The sequence below is a fragment of the Pseudopodoces humilis genome, chromosome 4, assembly GCF_049639895.1.
Source record: "Pseudopodoces humilis isolate 2021_Gansu_Grassland_sample_001 chromosome 4, ASM4963989v1, whole genome shotgun sequence".
Classification (NCBI taxonomy): domain Eukaryota; kingdom Metazoa; phylum Chordata; class Aves; order Passeriformes; family Paridae; genus Pseudopodoces; species Pseudopodoces humilis.
Window position 1 is genome coordinate 5,042,690 of NC_142203.1, and position 25,422 is coordinate 5,068,111.

The following is a 25,422-nucleotide window of genomic DNA, read 5'->3' on the forward strand; positions in this document are numbered from 1 at the left end:
GAATTCACCAGAGACTGTTGAGTAAGGAAAGGAAAAAAGATCTTGACCTGCGGCGGGCTGAGACAGTGACCACACTCTGCAGAGCAGCCATGAAGAATCTTCCACTGCAGACAACTCCAGCTGCTGCTCCAGCAGAGATCACAGAACTATCTATAAAGCCTGGGCAAGATTTTAACCTTTTCATTATCCAGATGAGACTTGCAGATTAATCCTTTTTTTCCAGAGAAAAAAGAAAAAGAGAGTAATCAACATGTAAAGAGACTTTATAATCGATCAGAGACAGTAAAGAAAAGAATTAAGCTTCAGAAATGGTAGCGAATAAGGAGGTGCTTTATAAGCTGAAATATTTTTCTGTTAAAGCTATGGAGGTGGACAATAATGTTCTGAAAAAACTCCTTTAATCCATGACAGAGTATATGGGGAGGAATGGAGTGTTCCGAGTTTAGATTTTGAGCAAAAGGTACAGTAATTATGATACAGTGAGGTGCTGGAACAGAAGAGGAGAAGTAATAGTTGAAGATTTGGGGCCGCTTGAGGCAAAGAGAAAACTTCTGTTTTCCAGGGAAGCTCACAGAGACAGATGAAAAGAACTTTTCCCTTTGAATAACTCATCCTTAAGAAATGACATCCCTAGACTCATGGCCCATAACACACCTCAGAGTGATGTGAAATGGGAGGAGAAAATCTGATGACAGATGTCTGGGCAGCTGGCATCAGAAAAATGGAAAACTATAACAGAAATAGTTTTCTCGTGAGAAACTCCATAGATTAGCAGAAGAAGACTTTTGTTTCTCTACAAAGGCTGATGAAAAGACTCTAGCAGGAATTGGGACTGTTTTAAACACCAAAGTTCCAAAGTTGTTTGTCTCTATGTTGTCATGTGAACAAGGGAATGGTGGGTAGTGGGGGATAAAAGGGTTTTCTGGAGGTTTATTCTGGTGTTCTTATTCTTGTAGTTTTGTTAATAAGCTTTCTTTATTCCTTTTAAGTTTTAAGCTTGTTTTGCTCTTGTTCTAATCCATATCTCACAGCAAGAAATAAGTAAGTCTTCTAGTAATTTTTTTAGTTGCTGCTTTAAAACCACTAAGCCATTAGACTAAGCAAAATTGTGTTTAGAAGGCTGAGACCGCCTTAGAGGTAAGAGGAGTGGGGAGCTGTGGCAATTGGGCATGTGGGCACCACTCAAGGAGCATGCAGTCCATAAGCAGCCCCTGGCTGTGGGTGTGTGAGCAGACGGAGTCCAAATGGAGTGACAGCTTGGTGGGGAAAGTGCAGGGGGGGTGAGCTGTGGGTAGTGGGGACCTGTTTGATGAGCTCCTCCGTCCAACTGGTCGCTGATGGGTGTGACACGTTGTGTGCTATCCAACAGCCGGCAACAGCAGCTGGGCCAAGGTGTGGGAAGAGGCCAAGCATGCAGCAGAGTGGGAACCATGCCGTAGGCCTTGGTGGCAGCACACACCTGTAGGGCATGAGGTTGGGCCAGAGGGTCCCTGGAGTGTGTGTGGGGTGAAAAGGGAGGAAATGAGGAGCAGGGAGGAAGGGCCAGATGTCACTGGGAGAATGCCATTACATGCCACAGGTGACATATTGAGAAGAGAGTGGGAACAAAATCGTAATTCCTGCAGATCACCCTCACATCTTCAGAACAAGAGGCCACCAAGAAGGACTGCACATCTGCCTCCTGGTGTTGTCCTGAATGTGAGTTCCTCACCTGATATACATTACCTGGGAGTATCTCTCCCCAGCCCATGGGCATTCCCCAGTTCAGGTCCACAAACCTGTTCACGTCAGCCTATTCTTTGGGCCTCTGACAGGGACTGTGCAGCTCAGCTACACCATGGAAAGGAAGGGAGTCACCCAACACTCTGCATATTCTAGAGTTTTATTGCCAGGCTGGTTGAAATAATGTTATGAAACAAAGTATCCTCTAATTCTACATCTTCATCATTCTGTACTCCAAGTGACCTCTTCATGCTGACTGCTTGTGGCACAGGTATGACCCAGTTCCATGGCATAACAGCTTTTCCACTTGCAGCTTATATAGAACTATGAAAATACATCCATTTCTAGAAAAGAAAGCTCAGAGATACCTCTATTAACAACAATTTATTCCAAGGAAAACAATCTTCCACTATCTACATTTTCTAAAATCTATAGCTCTAAGAAGTTGCTCCCTATTTTCCCTAAATTATAAACGAAGCATGTGAGAAAAAAAAAATGAAACGGAGGTATGAACTAAAAACAGCTAAATGGACAACGTCCATATAACATAAACTTCCAAACAAATGAACACCTCCTTAAAAAACTTAATGGATGGCTGACTCGCTGTCCAAACACCATCCATCCCCTTTGAATCCCTCGGAGCTGGCGCGGCACAAAGGCTTCCTCAGGCTCAAGCCTCTCCTCTCCGGTCTTCCTGGGCTTGCCTGGCTGAGAGGATCAGAGCAGCCAGGCTGGAGGCAGGCTGGCCTGAGGTCACAAACGGATGCTGCCCAGAGAAAAAACAAACAAGAAAGGGAGCCTTACTTTCCAAGATGACAGATTTCTCTTCAGCCTCTGGCGCTCAAGCAGGATTCCTGGGCTAGCAGCAAGATGCAGCGAGAGGACCCAGAGCAGCCTGTGCCCCTGCGCCTTCCTGCGCCGCTCACCTGGCTCAGCCAGGCCCACGTGGCCCACAGTCCCCTTCATCCCTTCCTGCGGCTGTCCTCAGCTCACAGGGCTTCTTGCCGCTTCCCTTTTGCTTACCTGCAGGAGCTCCTGGGCAGACCAGCGCCTGTCTTGGTCCGCCTGCAGGCAGCAGCGCAGAAAGTCGCGCAGGAGAGCCGAGTGGTGCCTGGGGTTTTGCAGTTTTGGGGGCCCGTTCCTTTCGATCAGTTCAAAAACCTAGCAGAAAGGCAAGGGGACAAAGCTCAAGCTGCTCCTTTCCTAGGCACAACAGCTCTCTCCACACAGAGCCCCCTTGGCAAGCTGCAGCTTACCCTGAACTTGGGCTCCCTCTGGTAAGGAGCTTCCCCTTCCACCATCTCCAGCCCCGTGATGCCCAGGGACCAGATGTCCACTTTGGGGCCGTAGGCTTCTCCTCTCACCACTTCTGGTGCCATCCAGCTGGGAGTGCCGACGCTGGAGTGGCACCTGCTGCACTCAGGGCTGAGCCGAGCACAGAGACCAAAGTCAGCTGAGGAGAAAGACAAAGCCTGTCAAAGACAGCGACCGCTGGCAAACCAGCCACAAGCATTGCCCATTCCAAGCCTGACAAGGCCATGCTCAATCTTTTTCCTGGCTGGAAAAGCTGCGGTGCTCTGCTTCCATGCGGCTGCAGCCGGCGAAATCAAAAACTTCACTTCAGAACTGCCCTCAGCATGCCCCTGCTGGCCAAGCAGCGCTTCTGGGCGACTGGCAGTCACCCCAAAAGCAGCCCCACAGCACATGCTGCCTACGCTGCGCCTGACCGGCCATACCCACCCAATTTGACCGATCCGTCGGTGCCCATAAGAACGTTGCTGCTCTTGATGTCTCTGTGGATGACTCGGCGGGAATGAAGGAAATGCAGTCCTTGCAGGCACTGAGAGAGAAAGGAGGGAGGCAAGGGAAAAAGTTCAGGCCACCCGATTTCATGCCACAAGAAAGGAAAGGGCTCGAGGAGATTGACGGATTTCTTAGGGAATTTGTGAGCCCAGCATCATGCTGTCGGCAAGAGGAAGAGCTTGCTGCTTCAGCACTCTTACAAGTGTTTTCTGTCTTTTGAAGCAAAGGCATCTGAGCTTCCAAGAGCCCCAGCCGATTTTGGTTGGAAGCACGGGACCTTTGGCTGGACCAATGCTGGACCAGCGGCATGGCAAAGATTTTATTGGCAGAGCTGCGGCAGCAGAGGAGGAAGCAGCACGATAGACCTGTTGCAGAATCCAGTGCCATCTGGGCTGCAGTGCTATCCTTTGAAGCTCAGCACATCCCTTTAGCTAGAAATTCTGCCAGCAGCACGCTGCCTTGGAGCAGCAAGGGGCTCAGGACAGACAGACGCGCTCCAGGCAAACGCGGAGAGGCAGAGGTGCCAAGAGGAAACAAATGAAAGCAAGCGAGTGAGCGAGCACGAGCGTCAGAGGACAGACGCCACGTCAGAGTGCGAGAAGAGAGCCTGGACAAGTGCGGGGACAACGGCAGGCAGTTCCCTTCAGATGCTCGCTCTTCTCCTGCTGTCGTGACAGCAGCACCAAAACAAAGGCGTGAGCAAGAGACCTCTGCTCTTCTTCCCCACCGGCTGACAAGGACCATCCTGTGCAGGCCAGGGCCGGCACAGGCGCCATCCCTCACCTCCCGACAGACAGCGCCTATCTGTCCTTCCTCCAGGTACACTGCCCTGAGCACATCGAACAGCGTGCCGCCGTCCATGAACTCCATTGCCAGCCAGAGTTCCTCGTTGACCAGGTAGCTGCAAGAAGAAAAAGCACGGCATGGAGAGAGAGCAATGGGCACAGCTCAGTCAGCCGAGGGCCTGAGCCAGGCTTTTGCCACTGCTCTCCAAGCTACATGTGCCAGAAGAGATTCTTGCACACCAAGGGCAACTTTCTCCCATGTGCTGGACACGACTAGAGAAAGCACAAGCAGCTCTGCTTTCTGCCCCTGACCAAAGGGCTTGGTCATTTCTGCCTTGCACTATCTGAAGGAACGCTGACATGCCAACACCCCAACCTGTCTAAGAAGATAACAATATTGGGATTCCTGTTGTCCCTCATGGCCACGATTTCATTGACAGCCAGCTCCTCGGAATCCTCCTCTTGCAGTGTCATTTTCTTGATGGCCACCTAAAAGGACATAGAGGACCGCTCACTTGACAAGTCGCTCCTTGCAGCAGATCACAAGGAACACGGAGCGAGTGTTTGTGCGACAACGCAGCCGAGCTCTGCCAAACTGCCTTGTTACTAGACAGCAGAGCTTAAGAGAAGAACCAAAGCCCCTGCAAATTCAGCATTCTGCACGCTGAGTCCAGTCTGTGCTTCAGACGAGCAGCCTCCGCTGCAGAGACGGAGCGGCAGACCAAAGCTCCAGCCACGGTTTCCAGCAGCGGGGGAAGCGCTCCAGAGCTGCACAATCCACCGGGGCTGCTGACCCTTTACCTGTTTCCCTGTGCTGGCGTCCAGGGCTCTATAAACAGCTCCAAAGCCCCTAGAAAGAAAAGGGCAGCAGAAGAAGCCCTTTAGTCCCTGGCACTGAAAGCCAGCCTAGGCAGGAGATCTCCCCAGGCTGCCTGCTGCACTCTTTCCAAAGAGCGTGGCTGCAGTGTCTCTTCAGCCAAGAGCACATCAGCCCAGCCGGCCTGGGACCTTCAGGGTGTCCAAGAGAACACTCGGGTCCAACATGAAGACCAAGAGCTGCTGCAAATCTCCAAGGCACACGCGCACTTGCTTCCGAACCAAACGCACAGAAAAGTGGGGCTCTTAAGCCTGTGTGTCTGTGTGCGTGTGTGGGTGTATAAAGTGCACAAGACTAACTTTGGAAACACTGTCTTTGAGAACTATTATCTGGCAGCTCTTGTGTGGCAAGGTGCTCTGGTGGCCCATCAAGCTTGCAGGGCCAGCAGATCCTCCAGCTCCTGCTCCTTGCCGCAAGCAAGACACTGCCAGCACCAAGTTGTCTTGGATGATGCCATCTGCTTGCTCTTGACTCAGCAGTCGTGAGAGGTGGCAGGAGGAAAAGCCAGCGCTGGACCGTGTTTGGACTTGGCGCTGGATATGGCACCAGCGAAAGCCCTGGCCCACGCTGTTGTACAAGGAGCAGACCTTGTCACGCTTACCCTCGTCCAAGTTCTTCAAGGGCCGTGTATTTGCTCCTTGGCTCACCCGGGCTCACAACGCTCCCTGAAAGACAGAAGCAGCGCAAGGCGCTCACTCGCAAGGAGAGACGCCACTTCCCAGACCATCCAAAATGCAGCCCCACTGCCAGTCGGCAGCTTGAGAGCTCCCTGGGTCCGAGCCACTGGCTAAGTGCCAGCCTTGTGCTCAAGCAGAAACAATCCCTGCCTGTGTCTTTGCCGCAGAAGGCACCCAGGCAGAGGCAAGCCAATGCCATCTGCCTGAAAGAACAGCAGCACTCTAACCCGCCAGAAATCCAGCAGACGTACTCAGTCTCATCAGCCTCTGCTCCTCTCTCGTCTCAGCTGGCTGGGCGGGGCTGCCGGACCCAGTGCCGGCAGCTGCTGGAGCCTTTTGGGGCCGTGGAGGGACAGCAGCTGGGGGCTTGATGTGCTCTTGCTCCTCTTCAGCCTCTTCCTCCACAAGAGAGGGAGCCAGAGGAGGTGCCGACCCTGCCCTTGAGCCCTGCAGACAGACAGCACTGAGACACACTGGCAGCAGCCAATCCTTCAGGAGCTGCTTGCTCTTCAGCTACCTAAGCATCCGGACTAAGGGGAAGTCGTAGACTTTGATACAAGTGGCATTCTGAGCCATCCAAACCCTATGGAGATGGCTGAATTGGGTGCTCCTCCATCTTGCCATGCATTACATCTTCCACCCCGGCTACAATCAGCAATACACCTTTTGGGCTGCCACACTTGGCTTTCCTCTCTTGAAAGGCTCTTCACGGGAAAATTAGGAAAGAGCCAGCGCTGCCTTTGCTCCCACTGACGCCAACAGGCAGCTGGGCTTTCCTTCAGCCTCCCCGCCTGCCGCTCTCCACTCTAGTGCAACAGGCCAAGCTCACACCTTGCTGCACAATTCTTACATGCCAGCAAGGTCAGAGGCTCCTTTGCCACTCACTCACCAAAGGACACGCTTGTCTCCATCCACGGGTGAAGTGACCTGCAGCCAGCAAGGGGAAAGGAAGCAGAGGCCCTCAGAGAAGCGCCTGTGCTGGCGACTCCCACAAGACAAGTCAGTCCCAATAGAGAGCATTTCCCTTCCCCAACATCCCTCCCATCTGAGGGGACCAAGAGCTCTGTCCCACAGCAAGCAAGCAAGCAAGCAAGCAAGCAAGCAGGTGAACAAGGACACCGTACTAGGCTCTGTCTACATTTGGGCCTCTTTTGCCAGGAGAGAAATAGAAAGAGAGGCATGGAAATGCCAGTTGTTCATTAACAGCCAGAGCTTCTGTTCTGCCCAGAAGCACAAGCAGCTTTTCACATCAATTGCATGCAGGGATTCCCATGCATTGGCTGAAGACACTAGCCCAGCCAAGCAGCCCCAAAGGGCCCCTCAGCTGTGGCAGCCCTCTGCTCGAGCAGCCCGGGAACAGCTCCCGGCTTCAGCAGCAAAGCCTAACTGGCTTTGGAGTTTGCGCTTGGTGGCCAAGGCAATCGCTCTCTTTGGCACACCAGAAAGGCTCGAGCCACACAGCCAAGGCTTCTCATGGCAGGAGTTGGAGCAAAAGATGCTTTTCCTCAGCCCTGGAGATAGTTGTGGAGTTTTTACAGGTCCTACTGAGCACCTCTCCTTCGAGTCTGCAATTTGCAGCTTGAAGCAGCAAGCTGAGGAAATGACAGACTGCGCTGCCACGCGCTCTCCCGTGGAGAGAGCACGGCCGCAGCAGGTTCCAATGCAAATCCTCTCCACCCTGCAGTGAGTACAGACACCCCCTTTGCAGCCGATGCCCCTGGCAGGAGCTTTAGCAAAGGAAAGCTGGCATCTTCATGGCAATTTTGTTGCCAGCTATACCGGCTCCCTCCATGGGCATAAGGAGCAGAGTGAAGCACAAGGCAAGGAGATGTTTCCCCTTGGAGTGAGCTTTCCTTACGTGTCAGGTGAGCCAGGAAGTAGCCAGAATACGCCACGGAGAAAGCAGTGCAAACCACGGAACAGACTTGCTCGATCATTTTAGCAGTGCTGTGCGGGTTTGCACAATGCGGAATGCCACCCAAGGGAGAAATAGCAAGACTCCTCTCGGGGTGCAGGCCGTCTGCTGAGAGCTCCTTGTTCACAAGGATCCTCCTGCAGCGAACGAGCGAGCGCAAGAGCTGCCCTGGAACAACGGGGCCTTGCGCGCACCGGGACAACGCCGCGCTGACAGCACTGTGACGTGGCAGCGCTCCCTTGACCTCACAATAGCAGCCGCTCTGGCTTTGCTGCCGTTGTTGTGCCCGGCAACCCAATCTTGTGTCCAGCCGAGGCAAAAGAGGAGCCTGGGAAATTGGCCTCAGTCATAAAGCAGCCAAAGAAATCCTTACAGGGCGTGCTGCAGTGCTGCAGGCTTGCCGGGAGAGCTCAGCAAATGCAGCCATCCTGCAGCTCCCTAGCCCAAGGAGAAGCCTGGGAAGGAAGAAGGATGTCAAGAAAGCAAAGCAAACCCCCACTTCTGGGCCCCAAGGCTATGACTAAGGGCAAGTGTGCTTCTTCCGGCTGGCCCCTTAGTTGCTTCTCAAAAGCCGAACTTTTGCTCTGAGAATTAAACCTTCTGATCTTGTTTTCATTGTTTTTAGCCACTATCTGAGGATAGTAACTATAAACATAGATGTTCACACATTCCATTAAAGATATGTCTTTTAATAGATATTTCTCACGACCAGTGTGGTTGGGAAGGTAGTAACCTAACTATCCAATCCCTGTTCTTTGTCAAGGATCTCTAAGTACTGAAACAACAGAATAAATCTCTCTCTTTTTCTATCACACATTGAGCTGTGTTTGTGGGAATCATTTTGTGTCCAACAGCGACACCTAACTTCTTCCATGACACGTGGGGGACAAAAGAAGCAAAGCAAACAAATTTCCAGCAGTATTGCATTGCGCAGCTGCTTCTTGAGCACGTAGGTGCCTGCTGACCTTTGCTGTGACTGCGCTGGGAGCCCGAGCTCCCTTTGTGGCAGGGAGGTGTTGGCTTATCTCCTGACGCCACGCTCCTCTCCTCCCTCGTGCCATTTCTGTGGCAAATGAAGGCCAGAGAACACCCAGAGGAGCTGTCTGGTGATTCTCGGGCTGCCTCAGTTTTGTTGTGTTGGAGCTCGGCTAGCAGCCACCGCTCTGCAATGCCACGCAGATGTGGAGCCCAAAGAAGGCCCCTTTTGAACGGTCCAAATCCCCACTCTCACAGACGTTTGCCCAGGCTCCAGGCTCCCTGCAAGATTCCTTGCAGACATTTGGATGGCCACAGCCCAAAGAAAAGGAGACGCCGTCGTTGCCTTCTCTGGCAAAGGCCTGAGTTAAACACAGGAGGCAACTTGATGTAGTGGCTGGGAGAGGGGGAAGAAGGGAATGCAATGCAAGTGCTCTGGAAATCATCTCTGCTCCCGGTGGAATGATGATCCTAGGCTTAGCTTGCTTTCCTGCTAAATCAGCCCAGACACATGCCCTGCTGCTGGGGGGCAGCACAGTGTCTTGGAGGAGCTTTCCACTGGGCTCTTCACACTTGGCATGCTGAGGGGGGCATTTGAAACTTTCAGCAATTGCTGAATGGCTCGGCTCTACCCTGCAATTCTATTGCTGCAAATCTGCAGTAGTTGGCCAGGAGAGCTGCCTCCATTTGAAAGCATCTCTTTGGCCCCAGTTTCTAGGTGCCGCACTGACCGAGAGATGCGACTCCGGAGCAGGGCAGCAAAAAGTAACCTAAAACAGGAAGCTTTGGCCAAAAGAAATGCAAGGCCGAGCAATAAATCGGAGGTTGATTGGAGGTGCAAGCAGAAAAGTGGTTGAAGTGGTTTCTTGAAGTCCTTGAAGTCACTGAAGTCATCATACATGTTCATAAAAGGATGAGCTGACTCTCATGAAGCAGTATCAATAAAGTTAATGAAGATTTATTAATGAAGTAATATTGATGAGGTTGTTATAGTGATTACTGCTACAGCTGAAATTGTAGAAAGATGTGCATTTTGGACAAAGACGATGGAGTTAGATTTGTGTTGCTGATACCCCTAGTTCCCACGTGCTTCCATAAAACACCTGCATATAATCAAACCATGATTATGTGTGTTCCTGAACGCTAACATTTTGGCGACCCAGATGGGACCCTGTGAGTGCTGCTGAGCGAGTTCATGACCCGATCACGCTCCAGCCGGCAGCGAGGGATTTTCGAGGAGCCCATCAGCCGTGACCGTCTCTGCCACTCACAACGTCCCTCTGAGAGAGGTAAGGTGCTTTTCGGTCTGCTCTGGTGCCTGCCGATAAGACACAGCGAAAGCTTCGCACGGCTGGGCTGGAGGAATTCCTGGTATTGCCCAGGCGCCGTCTGTCAGACAAGTGCGAAAGCATTGCAGGTTCAGCATCAGTGGTGTGTGGTGTATTGTAACTGTAACATGGAGAAGCTTAAAGGGATTTGAGGTGGCAATGCCCCTATACCACGTACTTCTCCTCTAGGGTGCTTATTAGCACATTGGAAACAGGGTAACTTTGGGCAAGATTTACGTAAAATTGATTGATTTTTGTAATACATGGTGGCCAGCATATGACTTGGACAGTGGGGAGAAGTGTCCAAGAAATGGATCTTTGCAGTATAACACCATTTTACAGTTGATGTTGTTCTGTAAGCGAGAGGGAAAATGGGATGAAGTTCCGTATGTAGATTTGTTTTTCTATTTGCGAGACAAGCCAGAATGGCAGGCTGAGTGTGGATTGATGGCAGTTAAGGCATGGGTGAGTGATAAATGTGAGGTTTGTGTAAAAGGAAAAAGTTATTTAGAGCACCTGGCATTGAAAGAAAGTTTGTGTCGGGGGAGAGAGATGGTTGTTGATTTACAAGTGGTTTCAGCAGAAACGAAAAGATTTGATTCTGTTTTGTCTGCCCCCACTTCACAAAAACCTATTTCACCTAACCCTATCTCGCCTAACCCCACTTCACCTTTCCCTCTTTATCCTCCTCTACCTCTGTTTGGGAGAGGAAAACAGGGAAACCTTATGAATGTGATTGTTTGGCAGAAGATTCTGAAAGTATGAAGGCTAGAATCAAAGTAGAAATGAAAGCCTGCTTTGAGTCATAGGATACAGAGTACTGGTTACTATATAACCAAAGAACAATAGCCTAGCCAGCTAGAGGAGCATCCCTGTTGATAAAACAATGTCCTTCTCCTGATAGAAAGTCCAAAGGTCATGAAGCAAGGAAAGAACTTGTAAAGCTTGTAGAGCCTAAAATGCAACACTGTATGTAAAATCTCTAGTGGGTGTATGTCATAGTGATTGGTTACTGAGAATCAGAATATTCACTATAGAAAAAGATATATTGGATTGTAACAAGAACTTCGCTCGCTTAACCTCTCTCATACCTCTTGGCTCTTCTCTCTTACCCCTTTACCCCTCCCTCAGCTCCCCTCTCCCCATCTCTTACCTCTTCCACTCTTTCCCTCTCTTACTCTTACCCTCTTGGATTTTCCCCTCTTATCCTTCTCTTGTCTACCCCCTCTCTCATAAGTCGCCCTGGTATTTCCCTCTTTCCCTCTGTTGCTCTTACACCCTCCCTCCCCTTTTCCAGCCTCTCCTCCCTGCTCTCCACGCTCTCACCTACCCTTCCAACCTGACCAAGTGAACGCAGAGGCTGGTGGCGGACACAGGTCTCCCCTCTTTTTACCCTTATAATAAATTGCTTATACTTGAACAGCTTGATCCTGGAGAAGTCTCTCACCGCGAGCGAGTTTTTACACAGCAATATACTGCCTTCACCTGATCCTTCTTCTCCAGGAGATGATCAAAATCGAACTGTGATACAAGGGAATGTGAAAAATGCTGGGGAGGAGGATAGCAGTAGCGGTATAATAATGATGATAATAAATCAGCAACACCGGTATCCCATCGGACTCGCTCAAAGCTTGCTCCGGTTCTGTGTAGAACAGGAAAAGATTTGGGCAGACAAAGGCGGACTGTGATTGTCCCCTTGAGACAAGGAGTAGGAGTAGAGGGGCCAGTGTTTGTGACAGTTCCTTTTTCACCTGCAGACTTGATAATTTGGAAACAATCAGAGGGAACTTACAGAGAAAATCCTGATCAAGTAGCAGGGGTGGTAAAAATGATTATGAAAACTCAGAATCCAGATTGGGATGATATACAAGTAACATTGGATAATTGAATGGACTCTACTGAGAAAGAGATGGTGCTTAGAGCAGCCAAGGAGAAGGCGAGAGAAGATCTCAGAATTGGGGTGGTGACAAGGACTTTAGATGAGAACTTTCTGACCGAGGATCCAGGGTCGGATCCCAGTGCCTTTGGGGACATGTGGAGGCTGAAGAGATATCAAGAGTGGGTCCAGATGGGGGTTGGGAATGCTATACCTAAGGTTGTGAATTGGTGTAAATTGTATGAGGTAAGACAGGAAAAGAAAGAATCCCCTGCTGCATTTCTGGAAAGGCTTAAGGAGGCAGTGAGAAAGTATACAGATCTTCAATTAGAAACAGAACAAGCAAAAGTTCAGCTTGTGTTCATTTTTCTTGGACAGTCGCAGGATGACATTAGGAGAAAATTGCAGAAGTTAGAAGGAGAGGACTTCAGGAATTTGAATAAATTACTTGAAGTGGCTTGGAAAGTATACAATAACAGGGCAAAGGAAGCTAGTAAAAAGCAGCAGCAAAATCTGTTGGCAGTGACCCAAGGAAGAGAGAATCCAGGTTTCAGAGGATGCGGCAGAGGTGGTCGTGGACTGGGGAGGGGCGGACTTGGCAGAGGGCGAGGGGGATGGGTTTTGCCAAGATTAGGGTTAAATCAATGTGCTTATTGTAGACAAGAGGGGCACTGGAAAAATGAATGCCCGAATTGGTTTAACCAGGGCAATCAGTTCAATCAGAATCAAGACGCTTCAAAATTAATGGTGCTGGGGGAGTACAGCAGCTGACACGAATCGGAACAAAAACCAATACAAGAACCTTTAGTAACTATACAATTGGGAGATAAAGAAGTAAAATTTCTGGTGGATATGGGGGCTACATATTCTGTGCTAAATGATGTAAAAGGGCAAATTGAAGACAAAACAGCAAGAACAGTTGGAGCCACAGGGAAGGAGGAGAATCGACCATTCCTGCAACCCCTGGATTTGTGTTTTGGAAACAAAGTGTTAACACCTCAATTTTTATATATGACTGAGTGTCCAATTCCACTTTTAGGATGAGATTTATTGGCAAAATTTGATGCAGTGATAACTTTTGAGAACGGGGAACTTTTAATGAAAATACCTGAATCAAAGACAGGACAAACTTTAATGATAAAAGAAAAACCAGTCCCTGCTATCCCTCGGGAAGTAGAGGATGCAGTAATTCCCTCTGTATGGGAAACAGACATACCAGGAAAATCTAAATTGGCACAACCAGTACAAGTAGAATTAAAGGAAGGAGCAAAAGCTGTACAGGTTAAAGAGTATCCCATAAAGCCAGAAGCATAGCAAGGAATAGTAAAGATTATTGAAAAAGTTTTGAAATACCAAATTTTAGAAGAATGTGAATCAGAATTTAATACACCAATATTTCCATTAAGGAAACCAAATGGTGAGTACAGACTAGTACAGGATTTGAGAGCAATAAATGGAATAAGTAAAGATATTTACCCAGTGGTAGCTAATCCCTACACATTGTTAACATCCGTGAAAGAGAAATATAAACGGTTTACTGTACTTGATTTAAAAGATGCCTTTTTCTGCATAGCCCTTGACAAAGAAAGTAGGAAACTGTTTGCCTTTGAGTAGGAAAATCCAGAAAATGGAAGGAAAACCCAGCTCACGTGGACACGACTCCCACAAGGGTAAAAGAACAGTTCAACACTATTTGGAAGCCAGTGGCAAAAGAGCTGGAGATTTGGATCGAAAACGGGCAAGTTCTGAGAGAACAATACCTGCTGTTACTGTATGTTGATGATATAGTGAGAGCTAGAGAGGAAAAGACAACCTGCATAAAGGTAACAATTGAAATTTTAAATCAGCTGGGAATGAGTGGATATAAGGTGTCTAAAGAGAAGGCACAAATTACCCAGCAGACTGTGATTTACCTGGGATGTGAAGTCTCACTAGGGCAACGTAAGCTGGGTACTAATCGTATTCAAGCTATTTGTGCCATTCCAGAGCCCCAGAACCTGCATGAGCTGTGAGTTTTCCTTGGGATGACAGAGTGGTGCTGTCTGTGGATCATGGACTATGGACTAATTGTAAAACCCCTGTATGAAGCCCAGAAGACACAGCTGTTCACCTGGGACAGACCACAGAAGGAGGCCTTCCTCAAACTGAAGGAGGCATTGACAACAGCTTTGGTGTTAAGATTGCCTGGTTTGTCCAAAGGTTTTCAGCTGTTTGCAAATTAAAGACTACACCTAGCACTGGGAGTGCTGACCCAATGTTTGGGAAGCTGGAAAAGGCCGGTAGGCTACTTCTCCAAACAACTTGACAACGTGATTGCTGGATGGCCTTCATGCCTGCGGGCAGTTGCAGCCACTGTGATGCTGATCCAAGTAGCTAGGAAACTCAAAATGAGTAGAAACGTAAATTTCCATGTGCTACACATGGTAACCACTGTTTCAGAACAAAAGGGGGGCCATTGGCTATCTCCAAGCAGAATGATGAAATTCCAGGTAATCCTGACTGGCCAGGATTGTTGCAGTCCGCAACCTCAGGATCTCGTCCAGGGAAGCCGCAGGGTTCTGGGGACCAGCATGGAACACCAACGAGACGGGCCTTTGTTCATGAAACCATTTATTCAACATGGGAACAAACTCAGATCCAGAACAGAGAGCCCCAAACAGAGGCACAGACGGGGTTTTTGAGGGACAGAACTTTTGAGGGTCTCCACCCTTGCGGGTGGAGTTCAGGGTCAGGGACCACTAGAAACACAGCAAGGGAGAAACCCCCCAGGGACTCAAAGCCAATCAGAACTCCTGGGCTGCCCTTCACAAGGGGTTTGTGGTGGGACAAGGTACCTCTTTATCTTCCTCAAGGCACGTGGCCACATCTGCTCCTATTTTTTTTTTTTTTGTTGTTTGTTTGTTTATTGTTTTTTATCAAATTCGAATTAGGAGCTTAAAATGTTTCTAAAACTTACACCATAAAATCTCACCTCCTCCACAGAGCACCTGCTTTACTTTGTGGGACACTAATACTCAATGACAAAACACATTAAGCAAACAAACAAAAAACCAAAATTAAACAGAAACACCTAAATCTCGGTAAACAGTGATGGTACTCAATACAAATATAATGGTTTTTTAGTTCAATTTCTTCCAGTTCTGGATTTTCTTTCAGGAAGGGTGCAGCTCTTAGATCTCCTCTCACGAGGGGCAGAGTTCTTAGATCTCCAGTTTCAGCTCTGGTTCCGAAGGTGTGGGCGTCGCCACTTTAGATGTTCTTGGTGAAACGCTGGCTTTCGAGCTCAGGTTACAGTTTTGATTTCCCCAGAGGGGTGTTGCCCATGATGGAAAAGGCACAGACCCAGGGATGGAGCAGTCAAAGAAAGGGGTGGGAGCGAAGCAGGAGTTCCTGGGGGAAAGGAAAGATTTGGGGCAAGGTGGGAAACAAGGGATCCCAGAGCGCGTGGCCAGCGGCATCTTAGGAAGGGGAGAGGGTCCGGGATGGACTTTCCTGGCCAGGGAATGGGGAATATGGAAAGACAGGGGGTGAAGGAGGACACGGAACGGCGGGCAGACGGCAGCAGACCCGCATCACTCTGGATGTTCTCCGTCCCTTGCCTGCCTTCAGGAAAACAGGGGATGGGATGGCAGAGATACACCGGGGTGACGGGGAGTCGGCAGCAACCCCGAGCCATCTTGGCATTTTTCACCCTCTGTCCTGCCCTTAGGAATATAGGAGACGGGAAGATACAGGGAGGTATACACCAAAAAAAAAAAGAGAGACTTCAGAGAAGACAAAAAAAGTCCACAGGAAAAGCCATACTGGCCATAATCGTCCATAATGTTAACATCGTCCATAAATGTCCTTCCCATGTATATAAAAAAAAGCAAAACCATCTATAATACGTTTTGTTGGGTGATGTTAGATGTTTATCCCAGCGTCTGGTCTCTCGGCTCCCTCACCTCCCTAAGCCCTGTTTTTCACCCATGCCCGAGACACTCTCAACGTGGCCCTCATGTCAGGTCTCTTGAGTCCTCCTTTCTTAGGCGGGGGGTCTCGCTGGCTCTCGAGCCATCAGCCAGGGACTTACAGAGTGTCCATGGATTTGAATACAGAAGTCATTTGTGTACTTTTCAATTTGCTAAGTTTCGGCTAAGGTTCAATACTCCATGCCTTGGGACACAGATGAGAAAGGGTTTTCTACACTGACAGGTAAGAGCAAAGGTGCTGTTCCTACTGAACAGTAGGGTCACAGGTCAAACACACCCCCCAAATGGAAATTCAGTATGGATCTCTAGCAGATTTACTTTGTATATATACGGTAAAAATTGAACACTGAGATCAATTCTTATAACTAGATCAAATATGACCAGGTAATAAAAAAACACTTCTGAGCCTGAGTGTCGGCAGAGTGGGAATTTGGGGTGACTAACCCACTTGGAATCACTCACTTTCAAGTCACCTACTTTGCACAAAGGCTTTTAAGTCCTTTTTCAATTCAAGGTTTCCACTTCATATATACATTTATACAATTTCAGCTGTAGCAGTAATCACTATAACAACCTCATCAATATTGCTTCATTAATAAATATTCATTAACTTTATTGATATTGCTTCATGAGAGTTAGCTCATCCTTTTACGAACATGTATGATGACTTCAGTGACTTCAAGGACTTCAAGAAACCACTTCAACCTCTTTTCTGCTTGCACTTCCAATCAACCTCCGATTTATTGCTCAGCCTTGCATTTCTTTTGGCCAAAGCTTCCTGCTTAGGCTACTTTTTGCTGCCCTCCTTTAGAGTCCCGTCTCTCGGTCAGTGCGGCAGCTAGAAACTGGGGCCAAAGAGATGCTTTCAAATGGAGGCAACTCTCCTGGCCAACTACTGCAGATTTGCAGCAATAGAATTGCAGGGTAGAGCCGAGCCATTCAGCAATTGCTGAAAGTTTCAAATGCCCCCCTCAGCATGCCAAGTGTGAAGAGCCCAGTGGAAAGCTCCTCCAAGACACTGTGCTGCCCCCCAGCAGCAGGGCATGTGTCTGGGCTGATTTAGCAGGAAAGCAAGCTAAGCCTAGGATCATAATTCCACTGGGAGCAGAGATGATTTCCAGAGCACTTGCATTGCATTCCCTTCTTCCCCCTCTCCCAGCCACTACATCAAGTTGCCTCCTGTGTTTAACTCGGGCCTTTGCCAGAGAAGGCAACGACGGCGTCTCCTTTTCTTTGGGCTGTGGCCATCCAAATGTCTGCAAGGAATCTTGCAGGGAGCCTGGAGCCTGGGCAAACGTCTGTGAGAGTGGGGATTTGGACCGTTCAAAAGGGGCCTTCTTTGGGCTCCACATCTGCGTGGCATTGCAGAGCGGTGGCTGCTAGCCGAGCTCCAACACAACAAAACTGAGGCAGCCCGAGAATCACCAGACAGCTCCTCTGGGTGTTCTCTGGCCTTCATTTGCCAGAGAAACTGCACGAGGGAGGAGAGGAGCTTGGCATCAGGAGATAAGCCAACACATCCCGGCCACAAAGGGAGCTCGGGCTCCCAGCGCAGTCACAGCAAAGGTCAGCAGGCACCTACGTGCTCAAGAAGCAGCTGCGCACTGCAATACTGCTGGAAATTCGTTTGCTTTGCTTCTTTTGTCCCCCACGTGTCATGGAAGAAGTTAGGTGTCGCTGTTGGACACAAAATGATTCCCACAAACACAGCTCAATGTGTGATAGAAAAAGAGAGAGATTTATTCGGTTGTTTCAGTATTTACAGATTTTAGTAAAGCTCCCCGAGACAGATAAAGAAGACTTCTGCCTTTGAATAACTCATCCTTAAAATGACATCCCTAAACTCATAGCCCATACACACCTCAGAGTGATGTGAAAAGGGAGGAGTGAGCTCAGATAACAACATTTCTGGGCAGCAATCATCAGACCAATAGAAAACTATAGCAGAAATAGTTTTCTTGTGAGACACTCCATAGATTAGCAGAAAGACAATTCTGTTTCTCTACAAAGGCTGATTAAAAGACTCTAGCAGGAATTGAGACTGTTTTAAACACCAAAGTTCCAAAGTTGTTTGTCTCTATGTTGTCATGTGAACAAGGGAATGGTGGGTAGTGGGGAATAAAAGGGTTTTCTGGAGGTTTATTCTGGTGTTCTTATTCTTGTAGTTTTGTTAATAAACTTTCTTTATTCCTTTTAAGTTTTAAGCTTGTTTTGCTCTTGCTCTAATCCATATCTCACAGCAAGAAATAAGTAAGTCTTCTAGTAATTTTTTTAGTTGCTGCTTTAAAACCACTAAGCCATTAGACTAAGCAAAATTGTGTTTAGAAGGCTGAGACCGCCTTAGAGGTAAGAGGAGTGGGGAGCTGTGGCAATTGGGCATGTGTGCACCACTCAAGGAACATCCAGTCCATAAGCAGCCCCTGGCCATGGGTGTCTGAGCAGACGGAGTCCAAATGGAGTGACAGCTTGGTGGGGAAAGTGCAGGGGGCTGAGCTGTGGGTAGTGGGGACCTGTTTGATGAGCTCCTCCGTCCAACTGGTCGCTGATGGGTGTGACACGTTGTGTGCTATCCAACAGCCGGCAACAGCAGCTGGGCCAAGGTGTGGGAAGAGGCCAAGCATGCAGCAGAGTGGGAACCATGCCGTAGGCCTTGGTGGCAGCACACACCTGTAGGGCATGAGGTTGGGCCAGAGGGTCCCTGGAGTGTGTGTGGGGTGAAAAGGGAGGAAATGAGGAGCAGGGAGGAAGGGCCAGATGTCACTGGGAGAATGCCATTACATGCCACAGGTGACATATTGAGAAGAGTGGGAACAAAATCGTAATTCCTGTAGATCGCCCTCACATCTTCAGAACAAGAGGCCACCAAGAAGGACTGCACATCTGCCTCCTGGTGTTGTCCTGAATGTGACTTCATTACCTGATGTACATTACCTGGGAGTATCTCTCCCCAGCCCATGGGCATTCCCCAGTTCAGGTCCACAAACCTGTTCACGTCAGCCTGTTCTTTGGGCCTCTGACAGGGACTGTGCAGCTCAGCTACACCATGGAAAGGAAAGGAGTCACCCAACACTCTGCATATTCTAGAGTTTTATTGCCAGGCTGGTTGAAATAACATTATGAAACAAAGTATCCTCTAACTAGTTCTACATCTTCATCATTCTGTACTCCAAGTGACCTCTTCATGCTGACTGCTTGTGGCACAGGTATGACCCAGTTCCACGACATAACAGCTTTTTCTCTCGCAGCTTATATAGAACTATGAAAATACATCAATTTCCAGAAAAGAAAGCTCAGAGATACCACTATTAATAACAATTTATTCCAAGGAAAACAATCTTCCACTATCTACATTTTCTAAAATCTATAGCTCTAAGAAGTTGCTCCCTATTTTCCCTAAATTATAAATGAAGCATTTGAGAAAAAAAAAATGAAACGGAGGTATGAACTAAAAACAGCTAAATGGACAACATCCATACAACATAAACTTCCAAACTAATGAACACCTCCTTAAAAAACTTAATGGATGGCTGACTGTCTGTCATCCATCCCCTTTGAACTCCTTGGAGCTGGCGCGGCACAAAGGCTTCCTCAGGCTCAAGCCTCTCCTCTCCAGTCTTCCTGGGCTTGCCTGGCTGAGAGGATCAGAGCAGCCAGGCTGGAGGCAGGCTGGCCTGAGGTCACAAACGGATGCTGCCCAGAGAAAAAACAAACAAGAAAGGGAGCCTTACTTTCCAAGATGACAGATTTCTCTTCAGCCTCTGGCGCTCAAGCAGGATTCCTGGGCTAGCAGCAAGATGCAGCGAGAGGACCCAGAGCAGCCTGTGCCCCTGCGCCTTCCTGCGCCGCTCACCTGGCTCAGCCAGGCCCACGTGGCCCACAGTCCCCTTCATCCCTTCCTGTGGCTGTCCTCAGCTCACAGGGCTTCTTGCCGCTTCCCTTTTGCTTACCTGCAGGAGCTCCTGGGCAGACCAGCGCCTGTCTTGGTCCGCCTGCAGGCAGCAGCGCAGAAAGTCGCGCAGGAGAGCCGAGTGGTGCCTGGGGTTTTGCAGTTTTGGGGGCCCGTTCCTTTCGATCAGTTCAAAAACCTAGCAGAAAGGCAAGGGGACAAAGCTCAAGCTGCTCCTTTCCTAGGCACAACAGCTCTCTCCACACAGAACCCCCTTGGCAAGCTGCAGCTTACCCTGAACTTGGGCTCCCTCTGGTAAGGAGCTTCCCCTTCCACCATCTCCAGCCCCGTGATGCCCAGGGACCAGATGTCCACTTTGGGGCCGTAGGCTTCTCCTCTCACCACTTCTGGTGCCATCCAGCTGGGAGTGCCGACACTGGAGTGGCACCTGCTGCACTCAGGGCTGAGCCGAGCACAGAGACCAAAGTCAGCTGAGGAGAAAGACAAAGCCTGTCAAAGACAGCGACCGCTGGCAAACCAGCCACAAGCATTGCCCATTCCAAGCCTGACAAGGCCATGCTCAATCTTTTTCCTGGCTGGAAAAGCTGCGGTGCTCTGCTTCCGTGCGGCTGCAGCCGGGGAAATCAGAAACTTCACTTCAGAACTGCCCTCAGCATGCCCCTGCTGGCCAAGCAGCGCTTCTGGGTGACTGGCAGTCACCCCAAAAGCAGCCCCACAGCACATGCTGCCTACGCTGCGCCTGACCGGCCATACCCACCCAATTTGACCGATCCGTCGGTGCCCATAAGAACGTTGCTGCTCTTGATGTCTCTGTGGATGACTCGGCGGGAATGAAGGAAATGCAGTCCTTGCAGGCACTGAGAGAGAAAGGAGGGAGGCAAGGGAAAAAGTTCAGGCCACCCGATTTCATGCCACAAGAAAGGAAAGGGCTCGAGGAGATTGACAGCTTTCTCAGGGAATTTAGGAGCCCAGCATCATGCTGTCGGCAAGAGGAAGAGCTTGCTGCTTCAGCACTCTTAGAAGTGTTTTCTGTCTTTTGAAGCAAAGGCATCTGAGCTTCCAAGAGCCCCTCCCGCCTTTGGTAGGAAGCGTGGGACCTTTGGCTGGACCAAAGCTGGACCAGCAGCATGGCAAAGATTTTATTGGCAGAGCTGCGGCAGCAGAGGAGGAAGCAGCACGATAGACCTGTTGCAGAATCCAGTGCCATCTGGGCTGGAGGGCTATCCTTTGAAGCTCAGCACATCCCTTTAGCTAGAAATTCTGTCGGCAGCACGCTGCCTTGGAGCAGCAAGGGGCTCAGGACAGACAGACGCCCCAGGCAAACGCGGAGAGGCAGAGGTGCCAAGAGGAAACAAATGAAAGCAAGCGAGTGAGCGAGCACGAGCGTCAGAGGACAGACAACACGTCAGAGTGCGAGAAGAGAGCCTGGACAAGTGCGGGGACAACGGCAGGCAGTTCCCTTCAGATGCCCACTCTCCTTCTGGTGTCGTGAGAGGAGCACCAAAACAAAGGCGTGAGCAAGAGACCTCTGCTCTTCTTCCCCACCGGCTGACAAGGACCATCCTGGGCAGGCCAGGGCCGGCACAGGCGCCATCCCTCACCTCCCGACAGACAGCGCCTATCTGTCCTTCCTCCAGGTACACTGCCCTGAGCACATCGAACAGCGTGCCGCCGTCCATGAACTCCATTGCCAGCCAGAGTTCCTCGTTGACCAGGTAGCTGCAAGAAGAAAAAGCACGGCATGGAGAGAGAGCAACGGGCACAGCTCAGTCAGCCGAGGGCCTGAGCCAGGCTTTTGCCACTGCTCTCCAAGCTACATGTGCCGGAAGAGATTCTTGCACACCAAGGGCAACCTTCTCCCATGTGCTGGACACGACTAGAGAAAGCACAAGCAGCTCTGCTTTCTGCCCCTGACCAAAGGGCTTGGTCATTTCTGCCTTGCACTATCTGAAGGAACGCTGACATGCCAACACCCCAACCTGTCTAAGAAGATAACAATATTGGGATTCCTGTTGTCCCTCATGGCCACGATTTCATTGACAGCCAGCTCCTCGGAATCCTCCTCTTGCAGTGTCATTTTCTTGATGGCCACCTAAAAGGACATAGAGGACCGCTCACTTGACAAGTTGCTCCTTGCAGCAGATCACAAGGAACACGGAGCGAGTGCTTGTGCGACAACGCAGCCGAGCTCTGCCAGACTGCCTTGTTACCAGACAGCAGAGCTTAAGAGAAGCACCAAAGCCCCTCCCAAATGCATCATTCTGCATGCTGAGTCCCGTCTGTGCTTCAGACGAGCAGCCTCTGCTGCAGAGACGGAGCGGCCGGCCAAAGCTCCAGCCACGGTTTCCAGCAGCGGGGGAAGCGCTCCGGAGCTGCAAAATCCACCGGGGCTGCTGACCCTTTACCTGTTTCCCTGTGCTGGCGTCCAGGGCTCTATAAACAGCTCCAAAGCCCCTAGAAAGAAAAGGGCAGCAGAAGAAGCCCTTTAGTCCCTGGCACTGAAAGCCAGCCTAGGCAGGAGATCTCCCCAGGCTGCCTGCTGCACTCTTTCCAAAGAGCGTGGCTGCAGTGTCTCTTCAGCCAAGAGCACATCAGCCCAGCCACCCTGGGACCTTCAGGGTGTCCAAGAGAACACTCGTGTCCAACATGAAGACCAAGAGCTGCTGCAAATCTCCAAGGCACACGCGCACTTGCTTCCGAACCAAACGCACAGAAAAGTGGGGCTCTTAAGCCTGTGTGTCTGTGTGCGTGTGTGGGTGCATAAAGTGGACAAGACTAACTTTGGAAACACTGTCTTTGAGAACTATTATCTGGCAGCTCTTGTTTGGCAAGGTGCTCTGGTGGCCCATCCAGCTTGCAGGGCCAGCAGATCCTCCAGCTCCTGCTCCTTGCCGCAAGCAAGACACTGCCAGCACCAAGTTGTCTTGGATGATGCCATCTGCTTGCTCTTGACTCAGCAGTCGTGAGAGGTGGCAGGAGGAAAAGCCAGCGCTGGACCGTGTTTGGACTTGGCGCTGGATATGGCACCCTCGAAATGCCTGGCCCACGCTGTTGTACAAGGAGCAGACCTTGTCACGCTTACCCTCGTCCAAGTTCTTCAAGGGCCGTGTATTTGCTCCTTGGCTCACCCGGGCTCACAACGCTCCCTGAAAGACAGAAGCAGCGCAAGGCGCTCACTCGCAAGCAGAGACGCCGCTTCCCAGACCATCCAAAATGCAGCCCCACTGCCAGTCGGCAGCTTGAGAGCTCCCTGGGTCCTAGCCACTGGCTAAGTGCCAGCCTTGTGCTCAAGCAGAAACAATCCCTGCCTGTGTCTTTGCCGCAGAAGGCAGCCCAGGCAGAGGCAAGCCAATGCCATCTGCCTGAAAGAACAGCAGCACTCTAACCCGCCAGAAATCCAGCAGACGTACTCAGTCTCATCAGCCTCTGCTCCTCTCTCGTCTCAGCTGGCTGGGCGGGGCTGCTGGGGCCAGTGCCGGCAGCTGCTGGAGCCTTTTGGGGCCGTGGAGGGACAGCAGCTGGGGGCTTGATGTGCTCTTGCTCCTCTTCAGCCTCTTCCTCCACAAGAGAGGGAGCCAGAGGAGGTGCCGACCCTGCCCTTGAGCCCTGCAGACAGACAGCACTGAGACACACTGGCAGCAGCCAATCCTTCAGGAGCTGCTTGCTCTTCAGCTGACTAAGCACCCAGACTAAGGGGAAATCCTAGACTTTGATACAAGTGGCATTCTGAGCCATCCAAACCCTATGGAGATGGCTGAATTGGGTGCTCCTCCATCTTGCCATGCATTTCATCTTCCACCCCGGCTACAATCAGCAAGACACCTTTTGGGCTGCCACGCTTGGCTTTCCTCTCTTGAAAATTAGGAAAGAGCCAGCGCTGCCTTTGCTCCCGCTGACACCAACAGGCAGCTGGGCTTTCCTTCAGCCTCCCCGCCTGCCGCTCTCCACTCTAGTGCAACAGGCCAAGCTCACAGCTTGCTGCAGAATTCTTACAGGCCAGCAAGGTCAGAGGATCCTTTGCCACTCACTCACCAAAGGACACGCTTGTCTCCATCCACGGGTGAAGTGACCTGCAGCCAGCAAGGGGAAAGGAAGCAGAGGCCCTCAGAGAAGCGCCTGTGCTGGCGACTCCCACAAGACAAGTCAGTCCCAATAGAGAGCATTTCCCTTCCCCAACATCCCTCCCATCTGAGGGGACCAAGAGCTCTGTCCCACAGCAAGCAAGCAAGCAAGCAAGCAAGGAAGCGAAGGACAAGGACACCGTACTAGGCTCTGTCTACATTTGGGCCTCTTTTGCCAGGAGAGAAATAGAAAGAGAGGCATGAAAATGCCAGTTGTTCATTAACAGCCAGAGCTTCTGTTCTGCCCAGAAGCACAAGCAGCTTTTCACATCAATTGCATGCATGGATTCCCATGCATTGGCTGAAGACACTAGCCCAGCCAAGCAGCCCCAAAGGGCCCCTCAGCTGTGGCAGCCCTCTGCTCGAGCAGCCCGGGAACAGCTCCCGGCTTCAGCAGCAAAGCCTAACTGGCTTTGGAGTTTGCGCTTGGTGGCCAAGGCAATCGCTCTCTTTGGCACACCAGAAAGGCTCAAGCTACACAGCCAAGGCTTCTCATGGCAGGAGCTGGAGCAAAAGACGCTTTCCCTTAGCCCTGGAGAGAATCTTGGAGTTTTTACAGGTCCTACTGAGCATCTCTCCTTCAAGTCTGCAATTTGCAGCTTGAAGCAGCAAGCTGAGGAAATGACAGACTGCGCTGCCACGCGCTCTCCCGTGGAGAGAGCATGGCCACAGCAGGTTCCAATGCAAATCCTCTCCACCCTGCAGCGAGTACAGACACCCCCTTTGCAGCTGATGCCCCTGGCAGGAGCTTTAGCAAAGGAAAGCTGGCATCTTCATGGCAATTTTGTTGCCAGCTATACCGGCTCCCTCCATGGGCATAAGGAGCAGAGTGAAGCACAAGGCAAGGAGATGTTCCCCCCAGGAGTGAGCTTTCCTTACGTGTCAGGTGAGCCAGGAAGTAGCCAGAATACGCCACGGAGAAAGCAGTGCAAACCACGGAACAGACTTGCTCGATCATTTTAGCAGTGCTGTGCGGGTTTGCACAGTGACAAATGCCACCCAAGGGAAAAAAGCTAAACTCCTCTCGGGGTGCAGGCCGTCTGCTGAGAGCTCCTTGTTCACAAGGATCCTCCTGCAGCGAGCGAGCGAGCGCAAGAGCTGCCCTGGAACAACGGGGCCTTGCGCGCACCGGGACAACGCCGCGCTGACAGCACTGTGACGTGGCAGCGCTCCCTTGACCTCACAATAGCAGCCGCTCTGGCTTTGCTGCCATTGTTGTGCCCGGCAACCCAATCTTGTGTCCAGCCGAGGCAAAAGAGGAGCCTGGGAAATTGGCCTCAGTCATAAAGCAGCCAAAGAAATCCTTACAGGGCGTGCTGCAGTGCTGCAGGCTTGCCAGGGGAGCTCAGCAAATGCAGCCATCCTGCAGCTCCCTAGCCCAAGGAGAAGCCTGGGAAGGAAGAAGGATGTCAAGAAAGCAAAGCAACCCCCACTTCTGGGCCCCAAGGCTATGACTAAGGGCAAG

General features: G+C 50.5%; 2 protein-coding genes across 2 annotated transcripts; both read right to left on the bottom strand.

Annotated features, from left to right (window-relative positions):
- Positions 1–2,392: 2,392 nt before the first annotated feature.
- Positions 2,393–7,801, bottom strand: LOC148184410 (serine/threonine-protein kinase PAK 3-like). Its single transcript, XM_088054200.1, has 11 exons — positions 7,723–7,801; positions 6,754–6,791; positions 6,116–6,311; positions 5,789–5,852; positions 5,112–5,160; positions 4,687–4,799; positions 4,309–4,426; positions 3,463–3,562; positions 2,979–3,175; positions 2,746–2,883; positions 2,393–2,488 (listed from the first exon to the last, which is right to left on the bottom strand). The coding sequence occupies exons 1-11, from the start codon at positions 7,799–7,801 to the stop codon at positions 2,393–2,395; spliced, it is 1,188 nt and encodes a 395-aa protein (XP_087910326.1).
- Positions 7,802–19,523: 11,722 nt separating this feature from the next.
- LOC148184411 (serine/threonine-protein kinase PAK 3-like) lies at positions 19,524–24,915 on the bottom strand. The gene is made up of 11 exons (XM_088054202.1): positions 24,837–24,915; positions 23,869–23,906; positions 23,247–23,442; positions 22,919–22,982; positions 22,242–22,290; positions 21,816–21,928; positions 21,438–21,555; positions 20,594–20,693; positions 20,110–20,306; positions 19,877–20,014; positions 19,524–19,619 (listed from the first exon to the last, which is right to left on the bottom strand). Exons 1-11 carry the CDS (start codon positions 24,913–24,915, stop codon positions 19,524–19,526), a joined length of 1,188 nt encoding a protein of 395 aa, XP_087910328.1.
- Between the last annotated feature and the right edge of the window lie 507 nt (positions 24,916–25,422).